Source organism: Oreochromis aureus, linkage group 18 (assembly GCF_013358895.1).
Source record: "Oreochromis aureus strain Israel breed Guangdong linkage group 18, ZZ_aureus, whole genome shotgun sequence".
NCBI classification, from domain to species: domain Eukaryota; kingdom Metazoa; phylum Chordata; class Actinopteri; order Cichliformes; family Cichlidae; genus Oreochromis; species Oreochromis aureus.
This window is the reverse complement of record NC_052959.1, coordinates 25,649,720-25,675,916: the sequence shown is the minus strand read 5'-3', so window position 1 is coordinate 25,675,916 and position 26,197 is coordinate 25,649,720. Positions and strand designations below refer to the sequence as shown.

At 41.2% G+C, this 26,197-nt stretch overlaps 1 protein-coding gene across 4 annotated transcripts in view; it reads left to right on the top strand.

Annotated features, from left to right (window-relative positions):
• The window catches only part of LOC116313439 (calponin homology domain-containing protein DDB_G0272472-like), a 37,634-nt gene extending 12,813 nt beyond the window's left edge, over positions 1-24,821 (top strand). Inside the window, exons 13-44 of one of the 4 annotated variants that reach the window (XM_039602588.1) lie at positions 623-694; positions 795-860; positions 1,075-1,143; positions 1,788-1,847; positions 1,993-2,064; positions 2,202-2,267; positions 2,509-2,574; positions 2,846-2,917; positions 3,059-3,124; positions 5,782-5,832; positions 8,049-8,105; positions 8,220-8,291; positions 9,095-9,154; positions 9,333-9,389; positions 11,276-11,344; positions 12,160-12,231; positions 13,695-13,760; positions 13,928-13,999; positions 14,787-14,840; positions 14,931-15,002; positions 15,097-15,168; positions 17,307-17,363; positions 17,844-17,915; positions 18,003-18,071; positions 18,275-18,346; positions 18,557-18,619; positions 18,794-18,856; positions 19,331-19,405; positions 19,491-19,530; positions 19,621-19,672; positions 20,160-20,574; positions 21,514-24,821. In XM_039602588.1, the coding sequence (XP_039458522.1) occupies positions 623-694; positions 795-860; positions 1,075-1,143; positions 1,788-1,847; positions 1,993-2,064; positions 2,202-2,267; positions 2,509-2,574; positions 2,846-2,917; positions 3,059-3,124; positions 5,782-5,832; positions 8,049-8,105; positions 8,220-8,291; positions 9,095-9,154; positions 9,333-9,389; positions 11,276-11,344; positions 12,160-12,231; positions 13,695-13,760; positions 13,928-13,999; positions 14,787-14,840; positions 14,931-15,002; positions 15,097-15,168; positions 17,307-17,363; positions 17,844-17,915; positions 18,003-18,071; positions 18,275-18,346; positions 18,557-18,619; positions 18,794-18,856; positions 19,331-19,405; positions 19,491-19,530; positions 19,621-19,672; positions 20,160-20,574; positions 21,514-23,154 (4,002 nt within the window). In that variant the 3' untranslated portion in view covers positions 23,155-24,821. The remainder of the gene's footprint in view (positions 1-622; positions 695-794; positions 861-1,074; positions 1,144-1,787; positions 1,848-1,992; positions 2,065-2,201; positions 2,268-2,508; positions 2,575-2,845; positions 2,918-3,058; positions 3,125-5,781; positions 5,833-8,048; positions 8,106-8,219; positions 8,292-9,094; positions 9,155-9,332; positions 9,390-11,275; positions 11,345-12,159; positions 12,232-13,694; positions 13,761-13,927; positions 14,000-14,786; positions 14,841-14,930; positions 15,003-15,096; positions 15,169-17,306; positions 17,364-17,843; positions 17,916-18,002; positions 18,072-18,274; positions 18,347-18,556; positions 18,620-18,793; positions 18,857-19,330; positions 19,406-19,490; positions 19,531-19,620; positions 19,673-20,159; positions 20,575-21,513) is intronic. The other 3 variants (XM_039602589.1, XM_039602590.1, XM_039602591.1) reach the window with 3 other exon arrangements.
• Positions 24,822-26,197: the final 1,376 nt, after the last annotated feature.

Below are 26,197 nucleotides of genomic sequence, written 5' to 3'. Positions count from 1 at the left end.
CCAATCACAGACTTGGATGCAAAAATTCTGATTGGATGTTACAATCAGCTCACTAGACACTGCATTCTGGAAACAGAGTCCAGAATGTTGCTAAATCCAGTAGAGGGGTTTGGTTAAATTAGATTAAAACCAACAATGGTGTTAAAATTTTTATATTTTAAAATAAAATAATTAAACATGCTAACCAAAAATGGATTTAGCTACATTCTGACCCGGAATATAGTATCTAGCGAGCTGAATTGGAGACCGTAACAGCCAGAATTTTTGCATCAAAGTCTGTCTGCCCAAATTAAACTTTTCTTTGCTCAAAATAATTTTCTCCTCAAAATGCAACATTTGCGCTTGCACATTTTTTCTTACGTGTGCTCAGAATAGAGCCACAAAAATAACGCCATAATTATATGATTAGTGTGTAACTGACTTAATATTGTAAAATGGTTTTGGATGTCAGATTACTTACTACTTACTATCAAGTGCATTCCTCTTCGAACAAAGCCATAAAGCAGAACTTTTAGATTACTTCCATAGTGCACACTAACTCATGGTGCAGATGAAGATATGCATCATTTTTATTTTTATTTTTTCATGAATAGGTTAATTTTTATCTTTTACCATCCTTCAGGAGAAAGGAGATCTGTTTACTGGAGCATTCTGGCAAACACCCAAAGAGAAATCATCTTCTCCAGCAGTGACGGTAGCATCAGCCTGTTGATAGTGTTTGTTTTTTAATGTCAATTTCCACTTGTTCATGTGTTTGTCTTTTTTGACTCCTTTTTCTTTGTGATTGTTCCCAGGTCAGTAAAGCAGACAGTGATGCTGAAGATGCAGAAGAAGAGGCAAAAACATCAGAGACGCCCCATGTAAGTTTTGTTACAGTGGCTTTAACACTGGGGGGAAACACCACAGGAGCAAGGAGGCAAACATGCAATCGTTTAAACACAAGGCTCTCATTCTGTGCATGTATTTAGATCCTGTTCAAAAGCCGTATAGCAGCATATGGAATGACTCTGTTTTGTTGATAGCTATTTTACTGCTATGTTTACTTAAAAAGAAAAAAAATTCATTCCTTTGCAGGAAAAGGGAGGTTTCTTCTCTGGTATCCTTAAAAAAACAAAAAAATCACCAAATGAGATGTCAACACAAGTGAGTGTGCACCTTTCTTAAAATATTAAAATACTGTAAATGTTGAAATCAAAAATGCATATTTGAGAAAATGAGCTTACTTGGATGTGAAATGTAGGGGGAAAAAGTAGCCATTTTATTATTATTATTATTATTATTATTATTATTGTTATTATTAATGTTATTATTAATGTTAGTGGATCTCCAAAAAGATTATCTGTTCATCTAGATGTAGCGTTTTTAGCGTTTTGTTTTTTTTCTTTTCCACCTCTTCCATGTACAAGTTGGCCACGATGGGTGACACTGGGAAACCCATGGCACACCCATTTTTCTGCCTGTAGTACTGACCCTTGTATGTGAAATTGGTGGAATTAACACACAGTTCCAAAAGCAAACACACTTGATAGGTGCTCAGAGTGCCCTGTTGCTGAGGTTGAGGTTATCCTGTAATCTCTTACAAATTAACCTCAAATGCTTCAGTGACTGGAACCTGCAGTCAGCTGAGACTGAAGAAGTCATTTGGATGAATGATGAATGTTTGTCCCACTGAAAACGCTACATTCAGAATCAACTTTTTGGGATTTCTGGATGAATGAGCATACATCAAGATAATATTAGTGTTTTTTTTTTTTTTCTTTTTATCTTAAATGACTTTGGTGTTTCAGGAGAATCTGAGTGCCCACAGTGACTTTTCTGCCAGCAGCGACAGCCTTTCTGAAAACAAGGTGAGGTCCTGTAGCTGCTGTAGTGGTAGCAGAGATAATGTTATCTGGAATTACAGTGTACACATACAGCTCAATGGTAAATTTACCTGCAAAATTACTTGTCTGACTTTAGAATAACAGAGCATGCTGTTCGTGTCTTTTTCAGGAAGAAAAACAATGGTACAGTGGGATGTTAAAGAAGCCGTGGAAACCAACAGAAAGTCCTCAAAGTGATCAGGTAGAATCATTAAAAATACAGATGAAACATGTCGGTTTATGTGCAGATGTATTGCATAACTACTCACAAGGTCACATGATTAGATTACTGCTTCCATCACCTGATAATCAAATTCTACACTTGTATTTTATTGTCAGGACAATAAAGCAGACAGTGGTTCTGAAGACATAGAAGAAGAGAAGAAAACATCAGAGACGTCTCATGTAAGTTTTCTTATTGTCACTTTAGCATGTGAGGAATTTCTCTTCCACAAGAGAAATTGCACAAGAGGAAAGAGGCTGAGGGAGGCTTAGTGTACAGTAAGAAAAGCTGCCATGGAGTTTGGAAGCTCTAATTTTGTACATGTGTTTAGATCCTGTTCGTAGGCAACAATCTTAATTCTCTTGTGTTTGTGGAAAGATGGAGATGTGTGGTCGTCATCATGTTTTATCTTATCTATCTCAGGAAAAGGGAGACTTCTTGCCTGGCTTCCTTAAAAAGCCAAAAAAACCAGCTGATGAGACGCCAACACATAATTTAAATTGTTAAAGTAATAGTTTTACTTTTAGGAAAACTTATTCGCAGGAGAAATGCATGAAGAGAAATATTCATTTTAGTTTATTATCAGTATATTTTTCCTCTTAAATGACTTTCTGCCAGCAGCAACAGCCTGTCTGAAAACAAGGTGAGGTCTAGTAGCTGCTGTAGTGGCAGCAGAGATAACGTCACGTGGAATTATATACACACAGAGATCTGTGATAACTAGACTAAGTGAGCACGAGCGTCCTGTTCCTGTGTGTTTCAGGAAAAAAAACGTTGGTACACTGGGATGTTAAAGAAGTTGCCGAAACAAGCCGAAGCTCAAAGTGATCAGGTAGAAAATCTAATAAAACATCCCATGACTCCCATGATGTTTTCATAACTACTCAAATAAAGCCAAAAGGTCACATCCATTAATACCTTTATTGCCCAACAAATCAAAATTAGCAAAATTAACCCATTTACTTTCTTTCAGGACCAGCAGTGCCTGCATGGTGACTTACCCAACTCTAATGATGATCTGACTGAAGCTCAGTCAAAGGTGTGGATAACTTAATATTATCTTTATGTAATTCCAATTAATTTTTCTGATGTCACCAGGAAAAGGGTTTTATTTTTTTATGAGTGGAATCATCTGCAGAAATCCTAAAACTCCTGGAGAAGGGACAACTGGGCAGGGGATGTGTGAATCGCTGAAATGATTAAACGACAGGCTCTCAATATTTTGTTGTGCTTAGTTTATATAACTAAAGTCTTTAAATACCTAGTGTGCATTTGGGGAGGCCACCTAGATACATTTGCAGACTCTCCGTGAATCGCTACCTTATCGTGGTGGAGGGGTTTGTGTGTCCCAGGGATCCCAGGGGCTATGTTGTCTGGGGGCTTTTCCCCCCTGGTAGGGTCTCCCATGGCAAATTGGTCCTGGGTGACGGACCAGACAAAGAGCGATTCAGAAGACCCTTATGAAGAGAACATCGAGGGAACAGTTTACCCTGCCGGGATAGGGTTACGGGGCCCCCCCTGGAGCCAGGCCCGGGGAGGGTGCCCAGGCGAAGCGTCTGGTGGCCGGGCCTTAGTCCATGGGGCCCGGCTGTGCACAGCCCGAAGAGGAGACATGGGCCCATCCTCCCGCAGGCCCACCACCCGCAGGAGGTGCCATAGGGGTCGGGTGCATTGTGTGCCGGGCGGCGGCCAGGAGCGGAGGCCCTGGTGGACTGATCCCCGGCTGCCAAGACTGGCAATAGGGACATGGAATGTCACCTCTTTGGTGGGGAAGGAGCCTGAGTTAGTGCGTGAGGTTGAGAGGTACCGGCTAGATATAGTTGGGCTCACCTCTACGCATGGCTTGGGCTCTGGAACCAGTCTCCTGTAGAGGGGCTGGACTCTGTCTCAGTCTGGAGTTGCCCCTGGTGAGAGGCGGCGGGCTGGGGTGGGTATTCTAATAGCCCCTCGGCTTGCTGCCGGTACGTTGGGGTTTTTCCCGGTGGATGAAAGGGTTTGTTCCCTGCGCCTCAGGGTCGGGGGACGGGTCCTGACTGTCATCTGCGCTTATGCGCCGAGTGGCAGTTCAGAGTACCCAGCCTTCTTAGAGTCCCTGGGCGGGGTGCTGGAAGGTGCCCCACCTGGAGACTCTGTTGTCCTGCTGGGAGACTTCAGTGCTCACATGGGTAACAACAGCGAGACCTGGAGGGGTGTGACTGGGAGGAACGGCCTCCCCGATCTTTCACTTCGGTGGCCTCAGAATCTCATCTCTGCTTTTTGCGGATGATGTGGTTCTGTTCGCTTCATCGGGTGATGGCCTCCAGCTTGCATTGGAACGGTTCGCAGCCGAGTGTGAAGCAGCGGGAATGAGGATCAGCACCTCCAAATCTGAGGCCATGGTTCTCAGCCAGAAAAGGGTGGAGTGCCCACTCCGGGTCGGGGATGAGTTCCTGCCCCAAGTGGAGGAGTTCAAGTATCTCGGGGTCTTGTTCGCGAGTGATGGGAGAAGGGAGCCAGAGATCGACAGACGGATTGGTGCTGCGGCTGCAGTGATGCGGACGCTGCACCGGTCTGTCGTGGTGAAGAGGGAACTGAGTGTATCTCTCGGCTGGCCTGGGAACGCCTTGGTGTTCCCCCGGATAAGCTGGAGGAGGTGGCTGGGGAGAGGGAGGTCTGGGCTTCTCTGCTTAGGCTGCTGCCCCCGCGACCCAGCCTCGGATAAAGCGGATGGAGATGGATGGATGGGACTCATCATTTTTATATATATTTTTTAGTCTTTCTTACAAAATAAAAAATACGGAACAAAAAAACTTAAAACTTCAGTCCAACCTATCCCATCTCATATGTTTCCCGCTAGTTTCTACAAATGTCATTCAGCTTCTTCTCCAAAGAGGATCTCATTCTCCCATTAAACAGATTCCAATTCGACCATCTTGGGCATGCAGCATGTCCTCATCCTGCTCTGGATGTCTGCTGAGAGCTGCAGGGCTCCTGCAGTCCAAGTTGGTGGAGTTGGAGTTCATCCACGTGACATGAGACTCACTGAAGAGGGAGCAGAATTACATCTTTCAGCTACATCATGAAACACACAACAGTTAAAATGTTTGCAGAGGAGAAACGTAAAAATGGCTTTTTAAAAATATTTTTCAAACTCAGTGTTTTGCAGCAGTCAAATACATTCATGCATGAAGATGCAGAAGCCATTTGAATGTTTTTGCACCTCTGGTAGATGCGTGCACACACACAAACATCTTACATTTTCGTCCATGAAAAACACATGAACTACCGCAAATATTGGCTTATGTAGAAGGAAACTAAGGTAGGGTTCATGTAGTGTAAAGGGAGAACGTGGAGAAAATTGAGTTCATAGTGTATGTGTTAAGATAAGTTAAAGGAGTAAAGAGCACAGTAATGGAGGCAAAAGTGACAATAAAAAGTCAGCAGTCAGATGACACTAAGGTTTATCTGACTGAAACGCTGACCAATTTTAACAATTTTCCAAAGAAACCTGGAGGCATTTTGACATAACTCTAAGTGTTGTAACAACAAGAATAACATGTGAACCAGAACAACGCTGTGTTGTAAGATAATCATGTAAAGAAAAACAGTATTTGCTTTACTTGTGCTGAAAAGTAGCACGAACAGTAGGCGTGCCATTAGTACCATTTTAATCAAACGTGTTTGTATTTTTTACAGTGTGTGACTTTTGCATTTCAGGATAAAGAGTCACTGCAGACTGAGGCATCGGCCAGCGACGAGAGCACAAAAGTAAGAGTTTTTAACAAACTTTGGAGGACTTTGTGTTATTATAATATTCATATCTGAAGAGAGAACTCTCCGGGTGATTGAACCAGACACTGCTAACTGACTGATGAAAACAGCACCTGGTGGTGAAATCCTTTTGCCACTGTGTATTAGGAGAAAGGAGGTGGAGCCTAGCAGACAGCTATAGCTGCCAAGGTTGGCACCTACCTCTAATCAAAGCAAACACACCCAATAATTCAAACATAAAGCTTAAATCATTTTTAAACAAGGGGGTTGTGAAAGATTTCACACCAGGACTGCTGAGGAGCTCATCCTGTGGTCAGACTTGACCATCTTGGACAGCGTTTTCTGCTCTGGAAAACTGCTGCAAAGTGGAGGGCCTCTCTAACCAGCTCAAGGACCAGCACCAGCTGTGATCCAAGACGATGGAGCTGGAGTTCGTTAGAAGGATGAGAGACTCCTGGGCTAGCAGGAGGTTTATTTGGATTTCCAAATAAAGGTTCTTTAACGATGTCCCACATTTAGAGTCTAAATGGGAAACAGTGTAAATTAAAGTGGAGCTTATATTATTACGAAAGAATATAAATTCAAGTACCAGGGTAGCTCACTGGTTGAGCAAGTGCCTATATGCCTGATGGCTTTCCTGACTACTCTACACTGTTCAACTTTAAAAATAAAAAGGCAAAAGTCCCAAAATAAATATTTACAAAAGAATAGAAATGCAGTGCACAGGAATAAAAAAAAAAAAAATGGATCATGAGAGTGTGCTCCAAGGTAAATTAAGGGATTTGAGTGCAAGCAAAGTGAAGGTAATGGTGGGAAAATGATAAATGAGAACGAACACTATCTAAACATCAACATCTAGATAGGGAGGTGTTTTCTTAAGTTGTGGTGCATTTGACCTCTCAGTGCCCCCATATATAGGCCTTACATCTCCAAAAGTTGAATCTGTTCATCTGGACGTAGCGTTTTGTGGGAGAAACGTTTCGTCACTCATCCAAGTGACTTCTTCAGTCTCAGCTGACTGCAGGTTTCCCCAAACCTTATAAACAGTACATTTGCATAATGACTGAAACCAGCCCACTGAAGGAACAATGGGCTGGGAGGTCAGTTCCTTAATCATAATTATGCAAATTCCCATGACCATTGATCAACAATCACTGACCAAAACCCACTGATCAAAGAACACTGAGGCTGAAACTGAAACGTTTCTCCCACAAAACGCTACGTCCAGATGAACAGATTCAACTTTTGGAGATTTACTTTCCTGGATGATTGAGAATGCATCAAGACATATAGGCCTTACAGTTTAAGAATTATTGCCTTGCATTACAAATATACTGTTGGGTAAACGTATCAGTGAAAGCAATATAGAAATTGTAAAGAAATGTATATTATTTTCAGAGACGAGCAGAACTTAAAAAGTAGAAATGTACAGGAAACATTCAATTTCTCTCTCACTTTTCATATTCGGTCATAGAGAATAATACCTCTCTGGTGATGTGTATGCATATTTTGGAAGATTTTCTTTTTGTTTTGTCACTGCGATTGTATCGTTTACAATTTCCTGAAGTGCTTTGCTTTGGTCTTTCAGTTCTGATGAATTGGTTAAGCATCACCATGTTTGTTAGTTTGTTACCGTTGTAAAAATATCTTCCGTCTGCCCTCTTCTGCTCATCTGCTTCACAGTTTTAGGGGGCTGAAGCCTATCCCGGTTGTCACAGGGTGAAAGGAAATGTACAGCATACACAAGTCGCCAGTCTGTCACTGGGCCGACACATAGAGTTGATTATTTGGTCCAACTCTGATACATATCTCCGATTATTAATTAATCTAAAACCATGAATGTCTTTGGAAGCCACACAGCCTAAATCTGAACCCAGGATCTTTTTGTTTTGAGGGGGTGCTAACCACCACACCGACACCCATGAGCATGCTAGCTTCACAATCTGTGTGAAATGATCTGTGTGGTTTTGCTTATCCGAAATGCAAATAAACACCATATTTACTTGTACTTTTGTACAAGTAAACTACAAGTTTTGTACAAGTAAAACTACAAGTTTCCTGTAGTGCTTGCATTTTAGCTTCATGTTATGATTAAAAGTTCATACACGCTGTCACCATTTAGTTCTTAGTTGCCGTTTGTGCAGCATCATCAGTGCACAGGTTTTTCACCCCCAGTCCATACTTGGTGACAGTGTGGGTTGTTTCTCTTTCAGGATAAAGAATCACTGCAGGCGGAGGCGTCAGCTAGCGATGACAACAGCAGCACAAAAGTAAGACAAAGACTTTTTTCTTTCTTTCTTTTACTCCCGTGTGATTGAACAGTGATGACAAATGAATTATACAAACCACCACACCACAAAGTTCTCTTTTTCTCCTTCTGTCAGGAGAAAGGAGGCGTTTTCAGATCAATGTTTAGGAAACCTCCCAAACTGTCTGAAGGTCCCCGACTGGAGGAGGTAATCATTTCTTTTGATCTATATTTCAGAGCATATGTTGTGTATAAAAGAGTATTTATGGACAAAGTCACAGTCATGCTCAAACTTCTTGAAAGGACTGTTAGTTCAGTTAAGAAATAAATAATATTGGCCAAATATTAAAAATGCTTCAGAAAACATGAGCAGTTCTAACAGGCTGAGTGATCCAGTGTAGTGACTCAGATTATTGGAGGTGAAGCAAGGCTGTAGCCACTCGTTTCGACGCTCACCTGTTATTCAAAAATGCAAACTTCAGTAAAATAATACATTACAACTCACCTGTTAGATTTTTTTTTTTTTTTTTTAAAGTACAGTTAAAACTGGGGAAACTGCTTTAGCAGACTGGCATTTTCATAGTTTCCTTGTCTTACTTACCACTCAGGAAACCAAAACAATGTCAAACAAGGTCATATCTTTAACATACAGTATAATGTCACATGTAAGCAGTTTAACATGGTAGTCTCACTTTGGAAGACTGCCTCAAATGGTCATTAGAGGAACTGCAGTTTTGGGCACCTCTGCATTTTGGTTCATATTCAGGTCCTAACTAATCGATTATGGTTGCTATGAAGACAAAAAAACCCAAGAAAATCATGACTTAATGTTTCTTGTTTATTCAGCTGAAATAAAAAAAAACAAAAAACGGTCAGGTGTCGATGTGAGAAAGAATTATGTGGCACATGTCTACATGTTCCCGTGAATCCCTCTGCCTGCCTCTACTTGTTGTATGTCAGGTTTCATTTCAACATGATCACACAGGTTGAGTCACATTTTTGTTTGTTTAGGGTGCTGAGACGTTGCATGGCGAGCTCTCTGCCAGCACCGACAGCCTTTCAGAAAACAAGGTGAGGCTTTCATGACAGAACTTACAGATCCTCCCTACACACCCACTGAAACCACATGAGTCACCATGACAAACATGTATGAACTCAAATAGCTGCCGTTCTGTGAGAGAAAGACAGATTTCCGGGTAATTATTAAATTCTAAGAGAATAAGTTGTCTTTTGTCATCTCTCTCTATAGGAGAAAGGTGGTTTGTTTAGTGGACTCCTCAGAAGGTCTCCAAAAACACCTGGAGAGGTAACGATCCTCAAACACAATCATATTTTTGATATCGAAACTCTGGCAAGAGTTTGCTAATCTAATCAGAAACATTTCACACACACTTATGTCATACAACTACAGGAAAAGTGCAGTCAATCAAAAGGGGGAAATCCTCCAAGAACCAGAATCTTTGCGATCTGATCCTCAGGCTATAAACCTTTTCCATGGCAGATATTTTTGACTTGTATGCATGCTAGCTTACTGGAATTGCTGGCAGAGATGCCTAATGGACCAGAGCCACGATAAATATAATGTCTTTCACCTTTTTCCTGAGACGTCAGAGTGTCTCCTGTGACCCTGGTTTCAGTAGAGTCGGGCCAATGAAAAGTAGAAGGAAGTGTTCCAGGTGAATGAATCTGTACAGGCAACATGGAGAAAACAAAAAAACTCCAATTCAGCTTTTGCGTATGTAGTGTTTATATAGCGCTGCTTCACAGCAACAGTTACCTCAAGGTATATTTCGTTGTAAGATTCAGTTCCTGTAATATTATACGAGGAACCCTATCCATCATAATGAACCCTATGAACAATCACTTAGAGACAGTGGGAAGGAAGAACTCCCTTTTAACAGGAAGAAATCTCCTGCAGAATCAAGCTCAGGGGCGCCATCTACCATGATCGTTTCAGAGGTGAGAGAAAAGGGAAAGGGTGAACAAGGCGAGACTACAATTAAAGAACAAGACAAGATGAGTTAATGACAGGCAGCAGTGGCATGCAAGCGCATCAGAAGGGAACAAAGACCAATAGAGAAGAAATGCTCAGTCCCTAGGAGCCCGAAAGAACATAAACATGAGGTAGTTGGCCACAGGTTTTAACAATTATGAATTAATTAATCAATTAAGGAAGTACGAGCCAAATCTTTAAAAAAAAAGAGAAACTGCATTCTGTTTAAAAATTACTCCAAGTTTCTTCACAACAGTATTGGTGTCCAAGGGAACAACTTCTAATTAAATATTTGATTGGACACCAAGGCTACAAAAAATACTTCATATACAAATATCCAAGGGCCTCCTTGGATGAGAGTGTCTAATGATAATGGCTGAAGCACCCGATGAATCCAAGGTCCACTACTGACGATGTGTCCCAAATCTTAATATGATAATCTAGATCAGGTCTCTAATCCCCCAAAATGGCAGATTATCTTGGGTAAAAGACCAAAAGTTGAGGCACACAACGATGTGTACTGCTGGTAAAGTTTTTGGGCTGACTTTCCTCATAACAGCCATCCCTCAAGATTCTCTCCATATAAAGCAATGCAATATCAGGGACTATAACATCTCCTTTTACTGAATCACTGAAAATCCTGAGAGCAAATTCAAATCAGGGAGAGATTCGTTATCAAATCAGAAAAATAACGATGCTGCTGTATGAATAAATGTAACAGCAATGAAGTCTTTTGTGCGTGCTGCTGGTAAATTATCAGCGGCTGGCTCAGAGACCGGTAATGTTTCACGTCATGATAACACTCAGGTTTCATTAACTTTTTCAGTGACTGTTACATTGAGCCACAGTGTTGGCTCTATTTCTATGTTCTGTCTTGTGACAGTGATATGATATCCATGGTTTACATGTTTTTGAGTTGCTAAACTGAAAAGCGAACGATGAAAAGACATACTATGAGGTTTTACTGCAGTGTATTGGATTTAAGTAATCACCTGTCTCTCTATCATCCTGTCACCTATTCTTACTATTGTAACTGTTATCATTTTAAAAATCTCAAAATGTCTGACATAAATTAATTATTAAAATACTTTTTAAAATGGTACATTAATCAATGTTATTTATGAAAATTGCTGAAGCATAAAATTGCAAGAAAAATATTTATTGCCATAAATCAGCCTTTCAAAGCTTTCTTGTTTCAGGGGAATTTGTCAGTAAATAAAGACGTTTCAGACAGCAGTGACAGTCTGACTGAGGCTACTGGCACCAAGGTCAGTTTGGCTGCAAATTAAAACTCTCCTAAGATAAAATAATCAATGTTTTTGTATTAAACGTTATTGTGGTAATATTGATAGTAATGGATGGCAATGTGTTATTCCCGTAAAGTAACAGAGTCACAAGTTGTTCTTTGTTTTTTGTGCTCTAAAGAAATCAGAAATACATTTATGTAAAAACCTGGAAAAATAACTTGGCACATAACACATTCATTTAAAACTGAATACAGTTGTTGTTGGATTAGATGGTGTCATGGAAGTTTAAAAAAACAAACAAACAGCAAACATCTTTTTGAGCATCTGTGAGCGTCTTTTTGAAGTGGGTTTAATAACATGTTGCAACATGGAGAGAAACGCTCTAGTCAAACGCCAAAGTGGTCTCTTGCAATGGCCGCCGCCCTGATCTCTTTCATTCCACAACTCCTACATGTTGGCCCATCTCACGGGGGGATATACATCCCAAATCCTCCCTCTTTCCTCCCTTCCCTGAGATAAGGACAAGGAGTCTTACTATCTGTTTAATGTCTGCCTAATGCCTCAGTGTGTGTGTGTGTGTGAGTGTGTGTGTGTGAGTGATAGAGCTATTCTACAGACATATAACTGTGTGAGAAAGTGATATTACTATTATTAAAGTGATATTGTTAAAATACGTGATCATTACATAGAAGAAGGAAATTTGCCAATACGGTGGCATTAAACACTTAATTGCACCCGTTAAAATGTTCGGCCTTCAATATTTTTATCCAGCAGCAGAAGATGGCTTCATGTGCTGTGTGCTGATGCCTTTTTAATCTGGGTCCTTTGCATTTCAGGAAAGAGGAGGTGCGTTCAGTGGAATGTTTAAGCAATCGCCCAAACTTGCAGACGATCTTCCCACAGAAGAGGTGACCTCCATCTCCTCCTCTCATTTGAGCTTCAAAAATCCTTGTAGTACATTAAAATGACCTGAATAGTTGAATACTGGTGACCAGTGAAATGCCACTGAGTAAGGCATTGAGTAGAGCGTGAGCTGTAGACTTGTTAAGTTAATCCTTCATCCACAGCTGTGAAATAACATTTAGTTTAGGAGAAATCATCACAATTCATTTCTTTCTTTCTTTCTTTTTTTTTTTTTTAACCTGTCCCGTTTGGCTCTTTTGCCATCAGAATTATTGTCTAAAGGCGAAGAAAGATGCCCAACGGGTTTACTTTACCAAATGGACCATCCCAGCCTTGCCATAATGGTCTATTTGATTCACCTTTTATTGTTTATTTTATTTTCACTTGTTAAATATGGGACAGACTTGACTGGTGGAAAAGAAAGGGGAGAAATAAAGAGGGAAAGAAAAACAGCGGAGAAGAGGGACGGGGAAAAGGGCCAAAAAACAAATACCAACAAAATAAGCAGACAAAAAATACATATATCGATCACCTGGATCACCTGTTGGGAAAGAAAAAAGAGAAAACAAGCAAAAGAAAGAGAGCAATATAACAAACAACATCATCATGATGATCTATGTGAATATAACAGTAAATACTAAATATTAAACATTATTGTGCAGCACGTAGGATCAACAGCGCACAGTTTGCTTTGAGGTAGGAGCCAAAAAGGGTGTAGTTTGTGTGTGTGATCACCCGTGTGTACACCTGTGAGCATGGACGCGCTTGTATTTAAAAGGTTCCTTCATGTAATGATCTGCTAGAGGGTGTGGGGGGCCACAGTCCCGTCCTCCAGGGCATGACGCAGGTATGGAGGAGATCAAAACTCCAGACATCCAGAGGCCCCCAGAACACAAGAGACCAAGGAAGACCAACAGAGGGGCAGCCGCGCCACTATCCCAGAAAGAGCTGAGGAGAGTCCCAGATGAGGGGTCACTCAGCAGCCGCGGAGCAGAAGCCAGGGGGGGTTGCAGTGACGTGACCCTGAGCTCCGCCAGCAGCCAGCTGTGCCAGAGTAACCGAGCTCCAGGCCCAGAGGCCGAGGGCACCCCACCCCCGAAGTGGCCCGAGCGAGCCCCAGGCTCCAGGCCCCGATAAGCAGCCACCAAGGAGTGAGCCGGTGTGTACCTGGACGCCCATCCCCGGACACAAAGAACCACCAACGCACCGATGTCTGAGGGCGTCTGCCACTGGCAGGGGAAGTGGTGGGGGGAGATAGGCCTCCAAACCTTGGAGGGCCTGAGATGTCCCCAGAGAGGTGGCGTCTGATACCCGACCTGACATATAGACACAGACATACAGGCACACACAGATACAAACATCCATTCCCACGAACTGGTTCACCGGTAAATGACAGTTTGTGGATGTGCAAGAAAGTCTGTCAAAAAATTTCACCATATTTTTATTAATGGACCACTTCCTGTTTCAGGACAAAGAAGCTCAGAAAGAGCTGTTGGCCAGCAATCATGACTTGTCTGACAATGACATCACCAAGGTCAGCAATTTAAAAACAACAAAACCTTTGTCGGTAACTTTTAATGACTTTTTGGTTATTTTTAGGAGAAACACTTTTTGGGCAAGATGTTTAAGAAACCGCAGAAACCAGCAGAGAGCGGCTACAGATGAGACGTTGGGTTTTATTGTTCTTTGCTTTTATTTCAGGAGTTGGAGACAAATATTGAGGCTCAGTTATCTGTAAGCTGTGAGAATTTGAGTGACACAACCATCACAAAGGTATTCAATTTAAAAAAAACCATAAACCAAAAAAACCCCCCCAAAACTTCTCCTTTTTAGAAAAGAAAAAAAAAATCAGCTGTAGCTGCTTTTGTCATGTGAACAACTGAAACCTGACCACACACTTAGATCAGATGCAGTGAGTGCAATGAGTCATTTACTGCTTTCAAATATCTGCCATGAATGCACCAGAAAAAAATTAATATATACATTTACATAATTAAAACATCTGCAGATGTGTCAAAATCTTTAGTACATGTAAAATCTCACATTCTTCATCACTGCAACATCGAGACTTTCTGATATTGAAAGTTGTCAAGTTCCTGTTTTATTTTCCCTGAGACAGTTTTTGCCACTAAATGTTTTGATTTTTAAAAAGTAACTTAAATGTGTTTCTTAGGAGAAAAAAGGAGGCCTGGCTAAAATTTTAAAAAGATGTCAGTGTCAGTCCTGCGCAGAGCGGCAGTGAAACGGATTACATGTTCAGCTTTTAATGCTTAGTCTTTGTGCTAAATCAGTAATATTCCTCTATAACACACAGCACCCTGTGTAATCTTGAAACTGTGTGTAAAAGCAAACCTCATACCGAGTTGCTTTATTCTTGTCTTGTTTATCTGTTTGTCAGGTTGTTTCCTTTGTGCGATTTCATGTCGTCACACTTTAACCACTTCCACATCAACATTTTAACTTTGCCTTGGTGCTTGAGTTACCCTTCATTTTCGTTTTCTCTCTTCTGGATTTCTCAGTGCAACACACTGTTTTATCTGCTCATTTCTGCTGATTTCAGGGGAAAAAGAATTTCAGTGAGCTGTTCAAGAGAGCTCCAAAACCAGCAGATGAGGTGCAGTTTTGACCTTTAAATAACTATAATACACTCTAAGATAAGCAGTTGGTCTTTTTTAATGTTTTACTTTTTGTCATGTTCGTTCAGGAAACAAACGCAGATGAAGAACAGAAATTATCAACCAGCGATGAAAACCTGTCAGGAGCAAACACAGCAACGGTACAGATGTGGACCAGCACATCTGGACAGTCACAATCATGCCCTGTTTCACCCTCATTTCTGTCTTTGATCGTTTACTGTTCATATATTTCAGGAAAAAACAGGAGGATTGGCAGGACTCTTCAAAAAGTCTCCCAAACCAACTCCACGCTCTGTCGCTACTCAGGTGCCAAATATATTTGGATTTTAGACGTAGTATGTTATCAGAAAATTACTCTATAAGCCCAAAATATATATATATATATATATATATATATATATATATATATATATATATATATATATATATATATATATATATATATATATATATATATATATATATATATATATATATATATATATATATATATATATATATATATATATATATATATATATATATATATATATATATATATATATATATATATATATATATATATATATATATATATATATATATATATATATATATGTGTATATATATATATATATATATATATGTGTGTATATATATATATATATATATATATGTGTATATATATATATATATATATATATATATATATGTGTATATATATGAATATATATACAGTGGGGCAAAAAAGTATTTAGTCAGCCACCGATTGTGCAAGTTCCCCACTTAAAATGATGACAGAGGTCAGTAATTTGCACCAGAGGTACACGTCAACTGTGAGAGACAGAATGTGAAAAAAAATCCATGAATACACATGGTAGGATTTGTAAGAATTTATTAAGTAAATCAGGGTGGCAAATAAGTATTTGGTCAATAACAAAAATACAACTCAATACTTTGTAACATAACCTTTGTTGGCAATAACAGAGGTCAAACGTTTACTATAGGTCTTTACCAGGTTTGCACACACACAGTAGCTGGTATTTTGGCCCATTCCTCCATGCAGATCTTCTCGAGAGCAGTGATGTTTTGGGGCTGTCGCCGAGCAACACGGACTTTCAACTCCCGCCACAGATTTTCTATGGGGTTGAGGTCTGGAGACTGGCTAAAGCCACTCCAGGACTTTCAAATGCTTCTTACGGAGCCACTCCTTTGTTGCCAGGCGGTGTGTTTTGGATCATTGTCATGTTGGAAGACCCAGCCGCGTTTCATCTTCAAAGTTCTCACTGATGGAAGGAGGTTTTGGCTCAAAATCTCACGATACATGGCCCCATTCATTCTGTCCTTAACACGGATCAGTCGTCCTGTCCCTTGGCAGAAAAACAGCCCCATAGCATGATGTTTCCACCCCATGCTTCACAGTAGGTATGGTGTTCTTGGGATGCAACTCAGTATTCTTCGATCCTCCAAAAACACGACGAGTTGAGTTTATACCAAAAGTTCTACTTTGGTTTCATCTGACCACATGACATTCTCCCAATCCTCTGCTGTATCATCCATGTGCTCTCTGGCAAACTTCAGACGGGCCTGGACATGCACTCGCTTCAGCAGCGGAACACGTCTGGCACTGCGGGATTTGATTCCCTGCCGTTTTAGTGTGTTACTGATGGTGACCTTTGTTACTTTGGTCCCAGCTCTCTGCGGGTCATTCACCAGGTCCCCCGTGTGGTTCTGGGATCTTTGCTCACCGTTCTCATGATCATTTTGACCCCACGGGATGAGATCTTGCGTGGAGCCCCAGATCGTGGGAGATTATCAGTGGTCTTGTATGTCTTCCATTTTCTGATGATTGCTCCCACAGTTGATTTTTTTCACACCAAGCTGCTTGCCTATTGTAGATTCACTCTTCCCAGCCTGGTGCAGGTCTACAATACTTTTCCTGGTGTCCTTCGAGAGCTCTTTGGTCTTGGCCATGGCGGACTTTGGAGTCTGACTGTTTGAGGCTGTGGACAGGTGTCTTTTATACAGATGATGAGTTCAAACAGGTGCCATTCATACAGGTAACGAGTGGGGGGACAGAAAAGCGTCTTACAGAAGACGTTACAGGTCTGTGAGAGCCAGAGATTTTCCATGTTTGAGGTGACCAAATACTTATTTGCCACCCTGATTTACGGATAAATTCTTTACAAATCCTACCATGTGAATTCATGGATTTTTTTTCACATTCTGTCTCTCACAGTTGAAGTGTACCTCTGGTGCAAATTACTGACCTCTGTCATCATTTTAAGTGGGGAACTTGCACAATCGGTGGCTGACTAAATACTTTTTGCCCACTGTATATGAATATATATATATATATATATATATATATATATATATATATATATATATATATATATATGAATGACACAGAGTATGTTCGGGATGCTACTGGACTGAAGCCATTCACTGCATTTCTTTTCCAGGATCCCCTCTCGAGGCAGCTGTCAGCCAGCTGTGACAGCCTCACAGATGCAGGAGAGGTGAGATTACTTCTGAAACTAGTGTCGGGATAATCAGGTCGGGAAGTTATCCTTTCTCAATGTTGTGGAGTTCTACTTGTGGAAATGCAGTGTCTGGTTTCAGCTTAGAGTGCTGCTTAAGTAGAGCATGTAAGACGTAGCACACAGAAATATTACTCACTAGCTTTGAATAATCAGGACAAATCCTAATCACGTAGACTTTGTACAAGGGAGCTAGCAAGGTAAAGATTGTAACTTAGATGGGTGATACCTAAAAAAAAAAAAAGTTTAACACTACACTGCATGTGTGAAAAAGCTGTAAAGGCTTTAAACATGACACAGCAGTGCTCTGTATTAATAATATAATATAACTTTGGATGACTCACAGTCTCTGCATCCAAATTTTTAAACATTATTGTGTGATCATCAATTTTTGTCCCTGTTTGATAGACAAAAAAAAGAGCTAATAATTTATATAAGACTGTATTTGTCTTTATAAAGGAGGCGGCTTTGGGAAACAATCAGCTGTCTGCCAGTAATGACAATCTTTTAGAAGCTTCGAGCACCCCCAAGGTCAGACTTTTGATTTTAACATTGTTTCTCCTTTCTGGGGTTTAGCAATAAATAAATAAATGCCTCATGGTTTTATTTTGTTAACAGGAGAAAAAAGTCGGGTTCTCCGGGATCACTGGGATGTTCAGACGGACGCCCAAAACTGAGGAGCAACAGGTAGAAACGACCTCAACAACCTCAACAACAGCTGTGTTTAGCTGTAAAGCCGCCTCTTGAAATGGTCCTGACATGAGAGAGACGAAGCTTAGTGGGCTTTACTGCAAAACGATTTTTTTTTAAATCAACCTTAAACAGCAACCATGGAAAAAAAACCCAAAACTTTAAAATTTAAAAAAAGACATTTCTGTTGCCTGCTGCAGGAAGATGAGGACATGGAGGCTCCGGCAAGAAGCGCGCTGAGACGCAAGAGGACCATCAAGAAGAAAAGACGAGTAAGATGTCGTTCATTACATGAGCAGACGAGTGCAGACGATGAGCTGCAGGAGGAATAAGCATGATCGGTGTCAGCTGCTGTAGTCGGGGTTCATCAACAATAATCACTGCATATACAGAAATTTTCTTACACCATTTGAGTTCTCAGTTTTGATGTCAACGCGAGACTTAAATAAATAAAACTTTACTCCCTTGTTTATTTCTTGCAGGTTGTGTCATTCCGAGTCAAGAAAACTCTTCCTAAAATTCCCAAACTTGGCCTGGCTTCACAGGTACTTGCAGCCGTTGTTTGTTTGGGGTTTTTTTTTCTGCCTTATTTTTTCACCAGATTTTCCAAAATTATTTTAATTACAGAATTAACTTTCAGTCAGTATGTAAAATTTTTAAAAAGACATTTCAGCGTAGATTATTTTCGTCTATGACAACATTGATCATTTTTCCTCCAGACTTCAGATAAAATGCCTGTCATCGAGGAGACTCTCGAGATGCAGGACATGAGCCCAGTACAGGTCAGCACGATCATATTAAAGAAGAAGTTAAAATATTCATTGTGGTCTATGAATGTCCAGTAACGCATTAAAAGCCTGAAAATTTAACCCTTCTCCGCTTGATATTCATATTGATTCGTTTAACCTCCAATGAGAAATGTGGAGAAATGTTTGTATATGTATTATTATATGTATATTATAATTTTGCCTCTTTACACCAAAGCAGTAGATTTTATGCAGTATGTGATATTGTTGAAGTTCAGATTATCAGCTTTATTTTGCAGGGTTTAACAAAAGTATCATAGCATCGAGCCAAGCCGAGAACACTTCAGAGGAAGTAGACGCATCATCGTCAAAGGCTGCCTTCATGAATTCAGTTCAGTTTTAGTTATCTAGCAGCAGTGCACGACAACAGCATCTCAAGGTGCTTTATATTGGATTAGAGAGGAAACTCCAACAGTCCAACTAAGGGCCGTTTTATTATTTGTCTTCCAGGAGAGCACGGTGGAGGTTCAGCCGGTGGAGATGGCTGCTTATCCGACTGAGGAAAACCCAGTCGAAACCGAGCCGGTAAGCCTCAGAGTTTGCGTGTTAGGGATTTATGGTATTTGACAGATGAGTTCTTTTTTTTATTGACAAAGCTTCTTGTTTTCAGGAAGAGGATGAGCTTTTGGAGTGGTGGAACACAGTCAAAGGTTAGTGTGGTTTCAACATTTAGGAGAAATATTATAAATTTTTTATGTCTTTTGGTTACTCATTGTATTATTTGTGCTGCCGTTTGCCAGGTTGGAAGGAGTGGAATGAGACTTCTGATTTCCAGGCAGAGGATGAGGAAATGTGAATATATTTTCTCTTTTTTAATAACCTTCATGTTTTCAGAAAACGTAATATTCTAGATTTTTACTATTTCTTGACAACTTTAAGGTTCAAGTTTAGCAGTAAATATAATCGGCGATCGTGGCTCAAGAGTTGGCAGTTCGTCTTGTAATCGGGAGGTTGCCAGTTTGAGCGCCGGCTCCGACAGTCTCGGTCGTTGTGTCCTTGGGCAAGACACTTCACCCGTTGCCTACTGGTGGTGGTCAGGGTGGCGCCAGTGTCCGGCAGCCTCGCCTCTGTCAGTGCGCCCCAGAGTAGCTGTGGCTACAATGTAGCTTGCCATCACCAGTGTGTGTGAATGGGTGGATGACTGAATGTAGTGTAAAGCGCTTTTGGGTCCATAGGGACTAACTAAAGCGCTATACAAATGCAGGCCATTTACCATAATAATGTGAACTTTATTTGTCAGCTTGACAAACATAATATCTGTTTGTGTCTGTTTCTGCAGGGCGATAGAGCAGGCAGCCGACCGTGTCTACATGGCAGCCCGTCTTTTTGTGCGTCTTTTCAACCAGCGCGGGGCGTCCTTACAGCATCGCATCCTGGAGCTTTTGGCTATGGCGGACGCTGCAGATGAGTTTCATAAGAAGACAGTGTCGGCCGCTGTGGGCGGAGGCGTGGCCAGCGTCGCGGGTAGCATCACCACAATCACAGGCCTCATTCTGGCGCCTTTCACTTTTGGTGCCTCTATTATTGTGACAGCAGTGGGGATCGGTGTGGCGACGGCCGGCAGCATCACGTCAGCGACAGCTAACATCACAGATACGGTCCACTCCAACATGGACCGTAAGAAGATGGAGAAAATGATCCAGGGCTACCAGGAGGAGATAAAAGTCATCAGAGAGTGCATGGAGTTTGTGCAGGTGAGGGGATTTTTTCCAAAAGGTTAAGAACAAAGTATTTGAAGCACACTCTCTGAGATCAGAATACCTTCCTGAGCCTGCTAAAATATTATGATGGATTTGTTTTGTTTTGTTTTGTTTTGAGATGCAAAGAAACATGTTGCCTGCCCAAGCTTTAATCTCTTAAGCTTTGCAGTAGTATCACAGATCCCTCAGCAGGTGGCATCATACAGCTCCAGGCTGTGTTGACTTGCAGGACCTGGCTACTATTTACCTCCTTATTTCTATGGAGGCAGTAAGCGTGTACTTAAATTTTCACAGGACTGCAAAGCATCCAATGAAGCCTTATTTTGTATGTGCAATTTATTCACAAGATTATTTACGAGTTGTGTTAAGGTATTAAAATATATTTAAAAGCATTGATTTGGGCTTTTCAAAGAGGATAAAGTGGCAGCCTTTCTTTCTCAAAGGTTGCATGGGTACGCGCTGCTCTGGTCAAGTGCTTATATGGCAGTTTACTGTGACACAGTACTACATTACAGAACTGCAACAATGACTGCAGTGTTTTAAATTCCTAGGACTGTAAATCCAGAGTTTTGTATCCCTGAATTTAGACACTCTGAGATGTAATCTAGCCTAGATTCAGTCAGTTAAGTCCATGTTTAACTGATTGGGTATGGTTGGTACTTTATACCCCTTGGCTGTAAAAGGCTAATGGAGTATTGTCGTCACTCCCTTGGTTGGGCAGGAGGGTGGGCAGCGTGGACACCCAACTTTGACACCTAACTTTGGTGAACTCGACCTTTTAAGAGGAAAATAATAATTCTTTGAACAAATGTTAAAAAATGATATCTCAATAATATTTTATCAACAGGTTTGCATTTCAAATCAAATTTACTGTGAGAAATCCTGCAAAGGCAAAAATATCCATCTCTTTATTGTCTCTCTTTTCTGCTGTAGAAAGGTCTTGACACCCTGCAGGAGTGGGATTTTGAAAAATATGCTCAAAGTGCTGCCAAAAAAGCTATGAACCACAACATTAAACATGTGATGAAAGAGGGAGGCCGTGCGGGAAAAGCCTTGATGATCAACACCAACCAGCTCGTCAGCACCGTGCAGGTTTTAAGTAGGGCAGGCGGCATAGCCAAGGCCGCTCAGGCCATCAGCGTCACCACAGGCGTTATGTCGGCACTCTTTTTGGCTTTGGATGTTTTCTTCCTCGCTAAAGACTCTCATGAGCTTCGCAAGGGTGCCAAAACCAAATTTGCCACCAAGATCAGAGAGGTATGTAAGGACCTTCAAGATGGCCTCCTGGAACTCAACAGGGTGAAGACGCAGCTGCAGAAGACGATGGACGGCATTGAGGTGGAGGAGTTTGAGGAGGTTGAGGAGGTGGAAGTAGAGGTTGAGGACGACTTGGTGTCTGATCCAAAGAAGCTGGCTGAGCTGGAGCAGGAGCTGGACCTCCTGGAGGAGAAAGTGGACAAGAACGTTGTAGAGGTTGAGAAGAAGGGTAAAGAAATGGAGAAGGAAAATTCAAAAATTAAAAAGGTGAAGAAAGAGGAGAAGAGCATAAAGGAAAAAGATGAGAAGGAGAAAAAGGAGAAGAGCTTGAAAGGAAAAGATGAAGAAAAGGAGAAAAAAGAGGAGGACAGTAACGACAAAGACAAAGAAAAACGCAAGTCCAAAGAAAAGATGCCCGATGAGGAAAAAGAGGAGAAAAACAAGGCAAGTGGCAAAACTGCCAAAGAAGAAGTCCTGAAACAACAGTCTCAGACAGAAAGCAAACAAGGCAAAAACACCAAAAACAGAATAGCAGCTGTAAATGACAACTGTAAGGGTAAGGTCAGCAAGATAAACGATGATATTGGTGCAAATAAAACAACAGAGAAAGAGAAACATAAAACTAGAAAAGAGCAGGAGGAAGTGAAAAGCAGATCAGAGGGCAGCAAAAGTGAGCGAGTGAAACCTGAGAGAGGAAGTGAAAGGAGAAGAAGCAGCAGGGATGATGAAGGAGAAATGAAGCCGCCTGAAAGTACATCTGTAAATAAAGAGAAAACAGGGGACAGCAGTCAGAGGAGACATAGCAGCAGGAGTGAGAAAGGGGTAGAAAGAGGAGGTGAACACCTAAATAGAGGGACTGGCGAAGAAAGGCAAAGCAGGAAAAGGAGTGAGGAAGATAGAGGAGTGAAGGACTGGAGAGCTGAAATGGCAAAAAATAGAGAAGAAAAGAGACAAGGTCAGGAGACTGAGAACAGGAAGGAGTCGCACCAAGATCACGAAATATCATCAACGAAGAGGAGAGCGTCACAAAGAGAGTTAGGGGGCAGCAGAGAGATTTCAAAGAGGAGCCACCACAGGGGAGAGCACAGGGAGAGGGGAGATGAGAAGCATGGGAGCAGGGTGGAGAGTGCAAGGAGGCAGTTTGAGAGGGCAGGAGGTGAGGAAGATGACACAAAGGCAAAAAGAAAAGACGATGGAGAGAGTCAGAGGAGTAACAGAGAGAGGAGAGGAAGTGAAAGAGGGAGAGAGCATGAACACAGCCAACCAGGACAACGAGCTCGTGCCAAAGCTCTCCTGCGAGACGGGCTGGACATTTAATTCTAACATCTACCGCCTTACCAACAAAAACATACAGTGTGTTACTTCAACTAGAAAATCCACTGCATCTATGGTTTCTCACAATACTGCAGTAAACCAGTGATAGCTGTGTGTACATGGAGTTGTACATTACAAACAGGAGCAGCAGAAGGCTAACTGAACTCCTTTTAATGACGCAGATACAAGGACAAAACAGTAGCACTACTGGGGTGGGAGGTGGGGGTTGTCCCACTTCTGACCTGATGCTCTGTGAGGAGCTTCACGTTGAAAGTCAGGACACTTTGAAAAAGAAGCTGATTTTTGTCATCTGACAATAAGACAGTGATGTAGGAACGCCAGCAGCAGTATTGTGAGCTGTCCAGAGATGCATTAGAATATCGTCTTGAAATTTTTTAGCATATTTGGTTTTTGATTTTTGACTCCCAGAACATCTTGATTACACCTCTTACAAATGTGATGAGTACGGGTGTCTTCATGGGATTTGTGTGATCCACAGATGATAACTCTAATGACTTTGATGCTTTCAGCACGATTGTTGGGTCAAAGGTAAAACTTTATTGTATCAGAGGAAAATTTACCTTCTGCTACTGTGCAGTGCTAAAAGTAACTCGACATACAACCTGTAAATACCCCAATAAAACATGGCAAATGCAAAAACAATAAATAAATAAATAAAATCAACACTAACATCACTTCACATGAAATCAAATCAATTATGACACCCGAGAATACAAGTAAATCTGCTAAATTAGAATTAGAAGTTATCATTAGACAGTTATCAGTAAAAATAATAATAACCAACCGCTGCTAAGCCTTTTGGCATACTGACACACTACATAATATAGTGACAATTAGCGTGCTAATGTTTGCAATAGGTTCAAACTCTGAATTTAGTCTCTCTTTCACTCATTTGCTTCTCCCTTTGAGTGGGAAAATGCAAGGGGCTCTATCTGCAAACACTGTGAGACACGACACTAAGACTTCATATGAATCATTGCATTTAGAGGGAGCAGATATTTTAAGGTCCTGCCATACAGTCAACCTGCAGAATGACCCTTGCAAAAGCTTTCAGTGCATTGTGGCATGATTAGCAAAAAGGAGTCTACAGGCCATCGGCACTTTCTAGTGGACTAACTAATGCACTAAAATGGATAATAGTAAAAATAAGTAAAGGGAGGTTAATAAATTTAAGATGTGGCTGAAGTCACTCTGTAACATTTCTGCAGCTGAATAATAAGCATGTGAATGGCTGGATTTGGTGAGTCGGGATGATTTGCAGCCCATGCTATACATACCCGTTTTATTTTCCACAGCTTCAGAGACACTACATTTAGATGTTTTATGTATGTTTTTGCAATTGTAGTATTTGTATGTGATAGGTTTGTAGCTTAAAGCTATTCACTGGAACGTTCAAGACAATTTAACTACACAGCAAAGCAAGACGCGAGTAGGCAAAGTTCTTTATGTTTCTCGTGCACGGGAGAGAACTGGACAAACGCCGTTCCTTTGCTTGACCCCAGTTGCTCTCGTCTCGCTCCCCCTGTAACACTGCTCTTTATTGAGGTTACATGAGTATGCATAGGTTCATTAACTTAATGACGTATGCATACAAACAAAGAGTACTGTGTGTGTGTGTGTGTGTGTGTGTGTGGGTGTGTGTGTGTGTGTGTGGGTGTGGGTGGGTGGGTGGGTGGTCAGAATGTGACCCCATAAACGAGTCCAGCAGATCCATCTTCATCCGCTTTATCCGAGGCCGGGTCGCGGGGGCAGCAGCCTAAGCAGAGAAGCCCAGACCTCCCTCTCCCCAGCCACCTCCTCCAGCTTATCCGGGGGAACACCAAGGCGTTCCCAGGCCAGCCGAGAGAGATAATCTCTCCAGCGTGTCCTGGGTCTGCCCCGGGGCCTCCTCCCGGTGGGACATGCCCAGAACACCTCACCCAGAAGGCGCCCAGGAGGCATCCTTGTCAGATGCCCGAACCACCTCAACTGGCTGCAGTTCATCTAAACAAAAGGCACTTATACTAAAACACATATAGATGTGTTTATCCTACCATGAAACCATAAAAGAAGGTACGACCTCTCCCATGCTCCCAGGATGTGGGTGTGAATGCCAGAACACTCTGGAAGGCACACAGTCTTTGCAGACTAGTAAGGATCAGACCCCTATCAATATGACATCGATTATAAACTCTAAGCGTATATGAGTAAATATTTCTAAGCATAAATGACAATCAGCCATATGAACCTGACAGTATGCAGTATGTAATTGCAGCATTTGTTTAGGCAAATTCAGGTGGGTTAGGTTTAGATGCTCCCTCCTTCCTCTGTTGAACACAATCAACCAAAGTCGGTGATTAAACACAGGATAAATGACAAAAAAACAGTCATGATTATTACTGACTTCTAACATTATATCACCTTTTTTATATGTATTTAAAATATGTTACACAGTGTCTGTGTTTTTTTGTTTTTTTTTGTTTGTTTGTTTGTTTTTATTGGTGTATCCAAGTAAAACTTGTATGACTTGCATGTTTTAACAAGCTTTTCTTGCAGAAATGCTCCAAATTGTTTTTTTATATGACAAAAAAAGCCAGTTTGACTTTGAGTCATTAAATTTCCGGCACTACAAAAGAAAAACACACCCTGGAACTGCGCCAGGCTGATAGAATAATCATGTGATACCTGTTTGTGTTTTTAAAGCTGACCTGTTACAGAGATTTTTCAAACAGAGCACTTTAACCAGGCGTCGTTTCCTCCATGCCCATGCTCTCAGGTTCAATGCCGCTACATTTTAGTGATGGTACTTTGTTTCTGTGTGTGTGCTTTCATCATTGGTGTCTCAGTCTGTGTATAGTCATTGTATGTGTTTTTACATGGGTCTTTTCTACTCCCCTGGGCTTTTCATGAGTAAACAAAGAGAGAAAATGTCTGTTTTGTGTCCTTTCTGCTACACCTAATAACCTTGAAGCAGATGTCATGGATCTCAATTCCACAGTTAAAGTACAAGAGTTTCTAAGCTCACCGATGAGCTCATGCCTTGGCG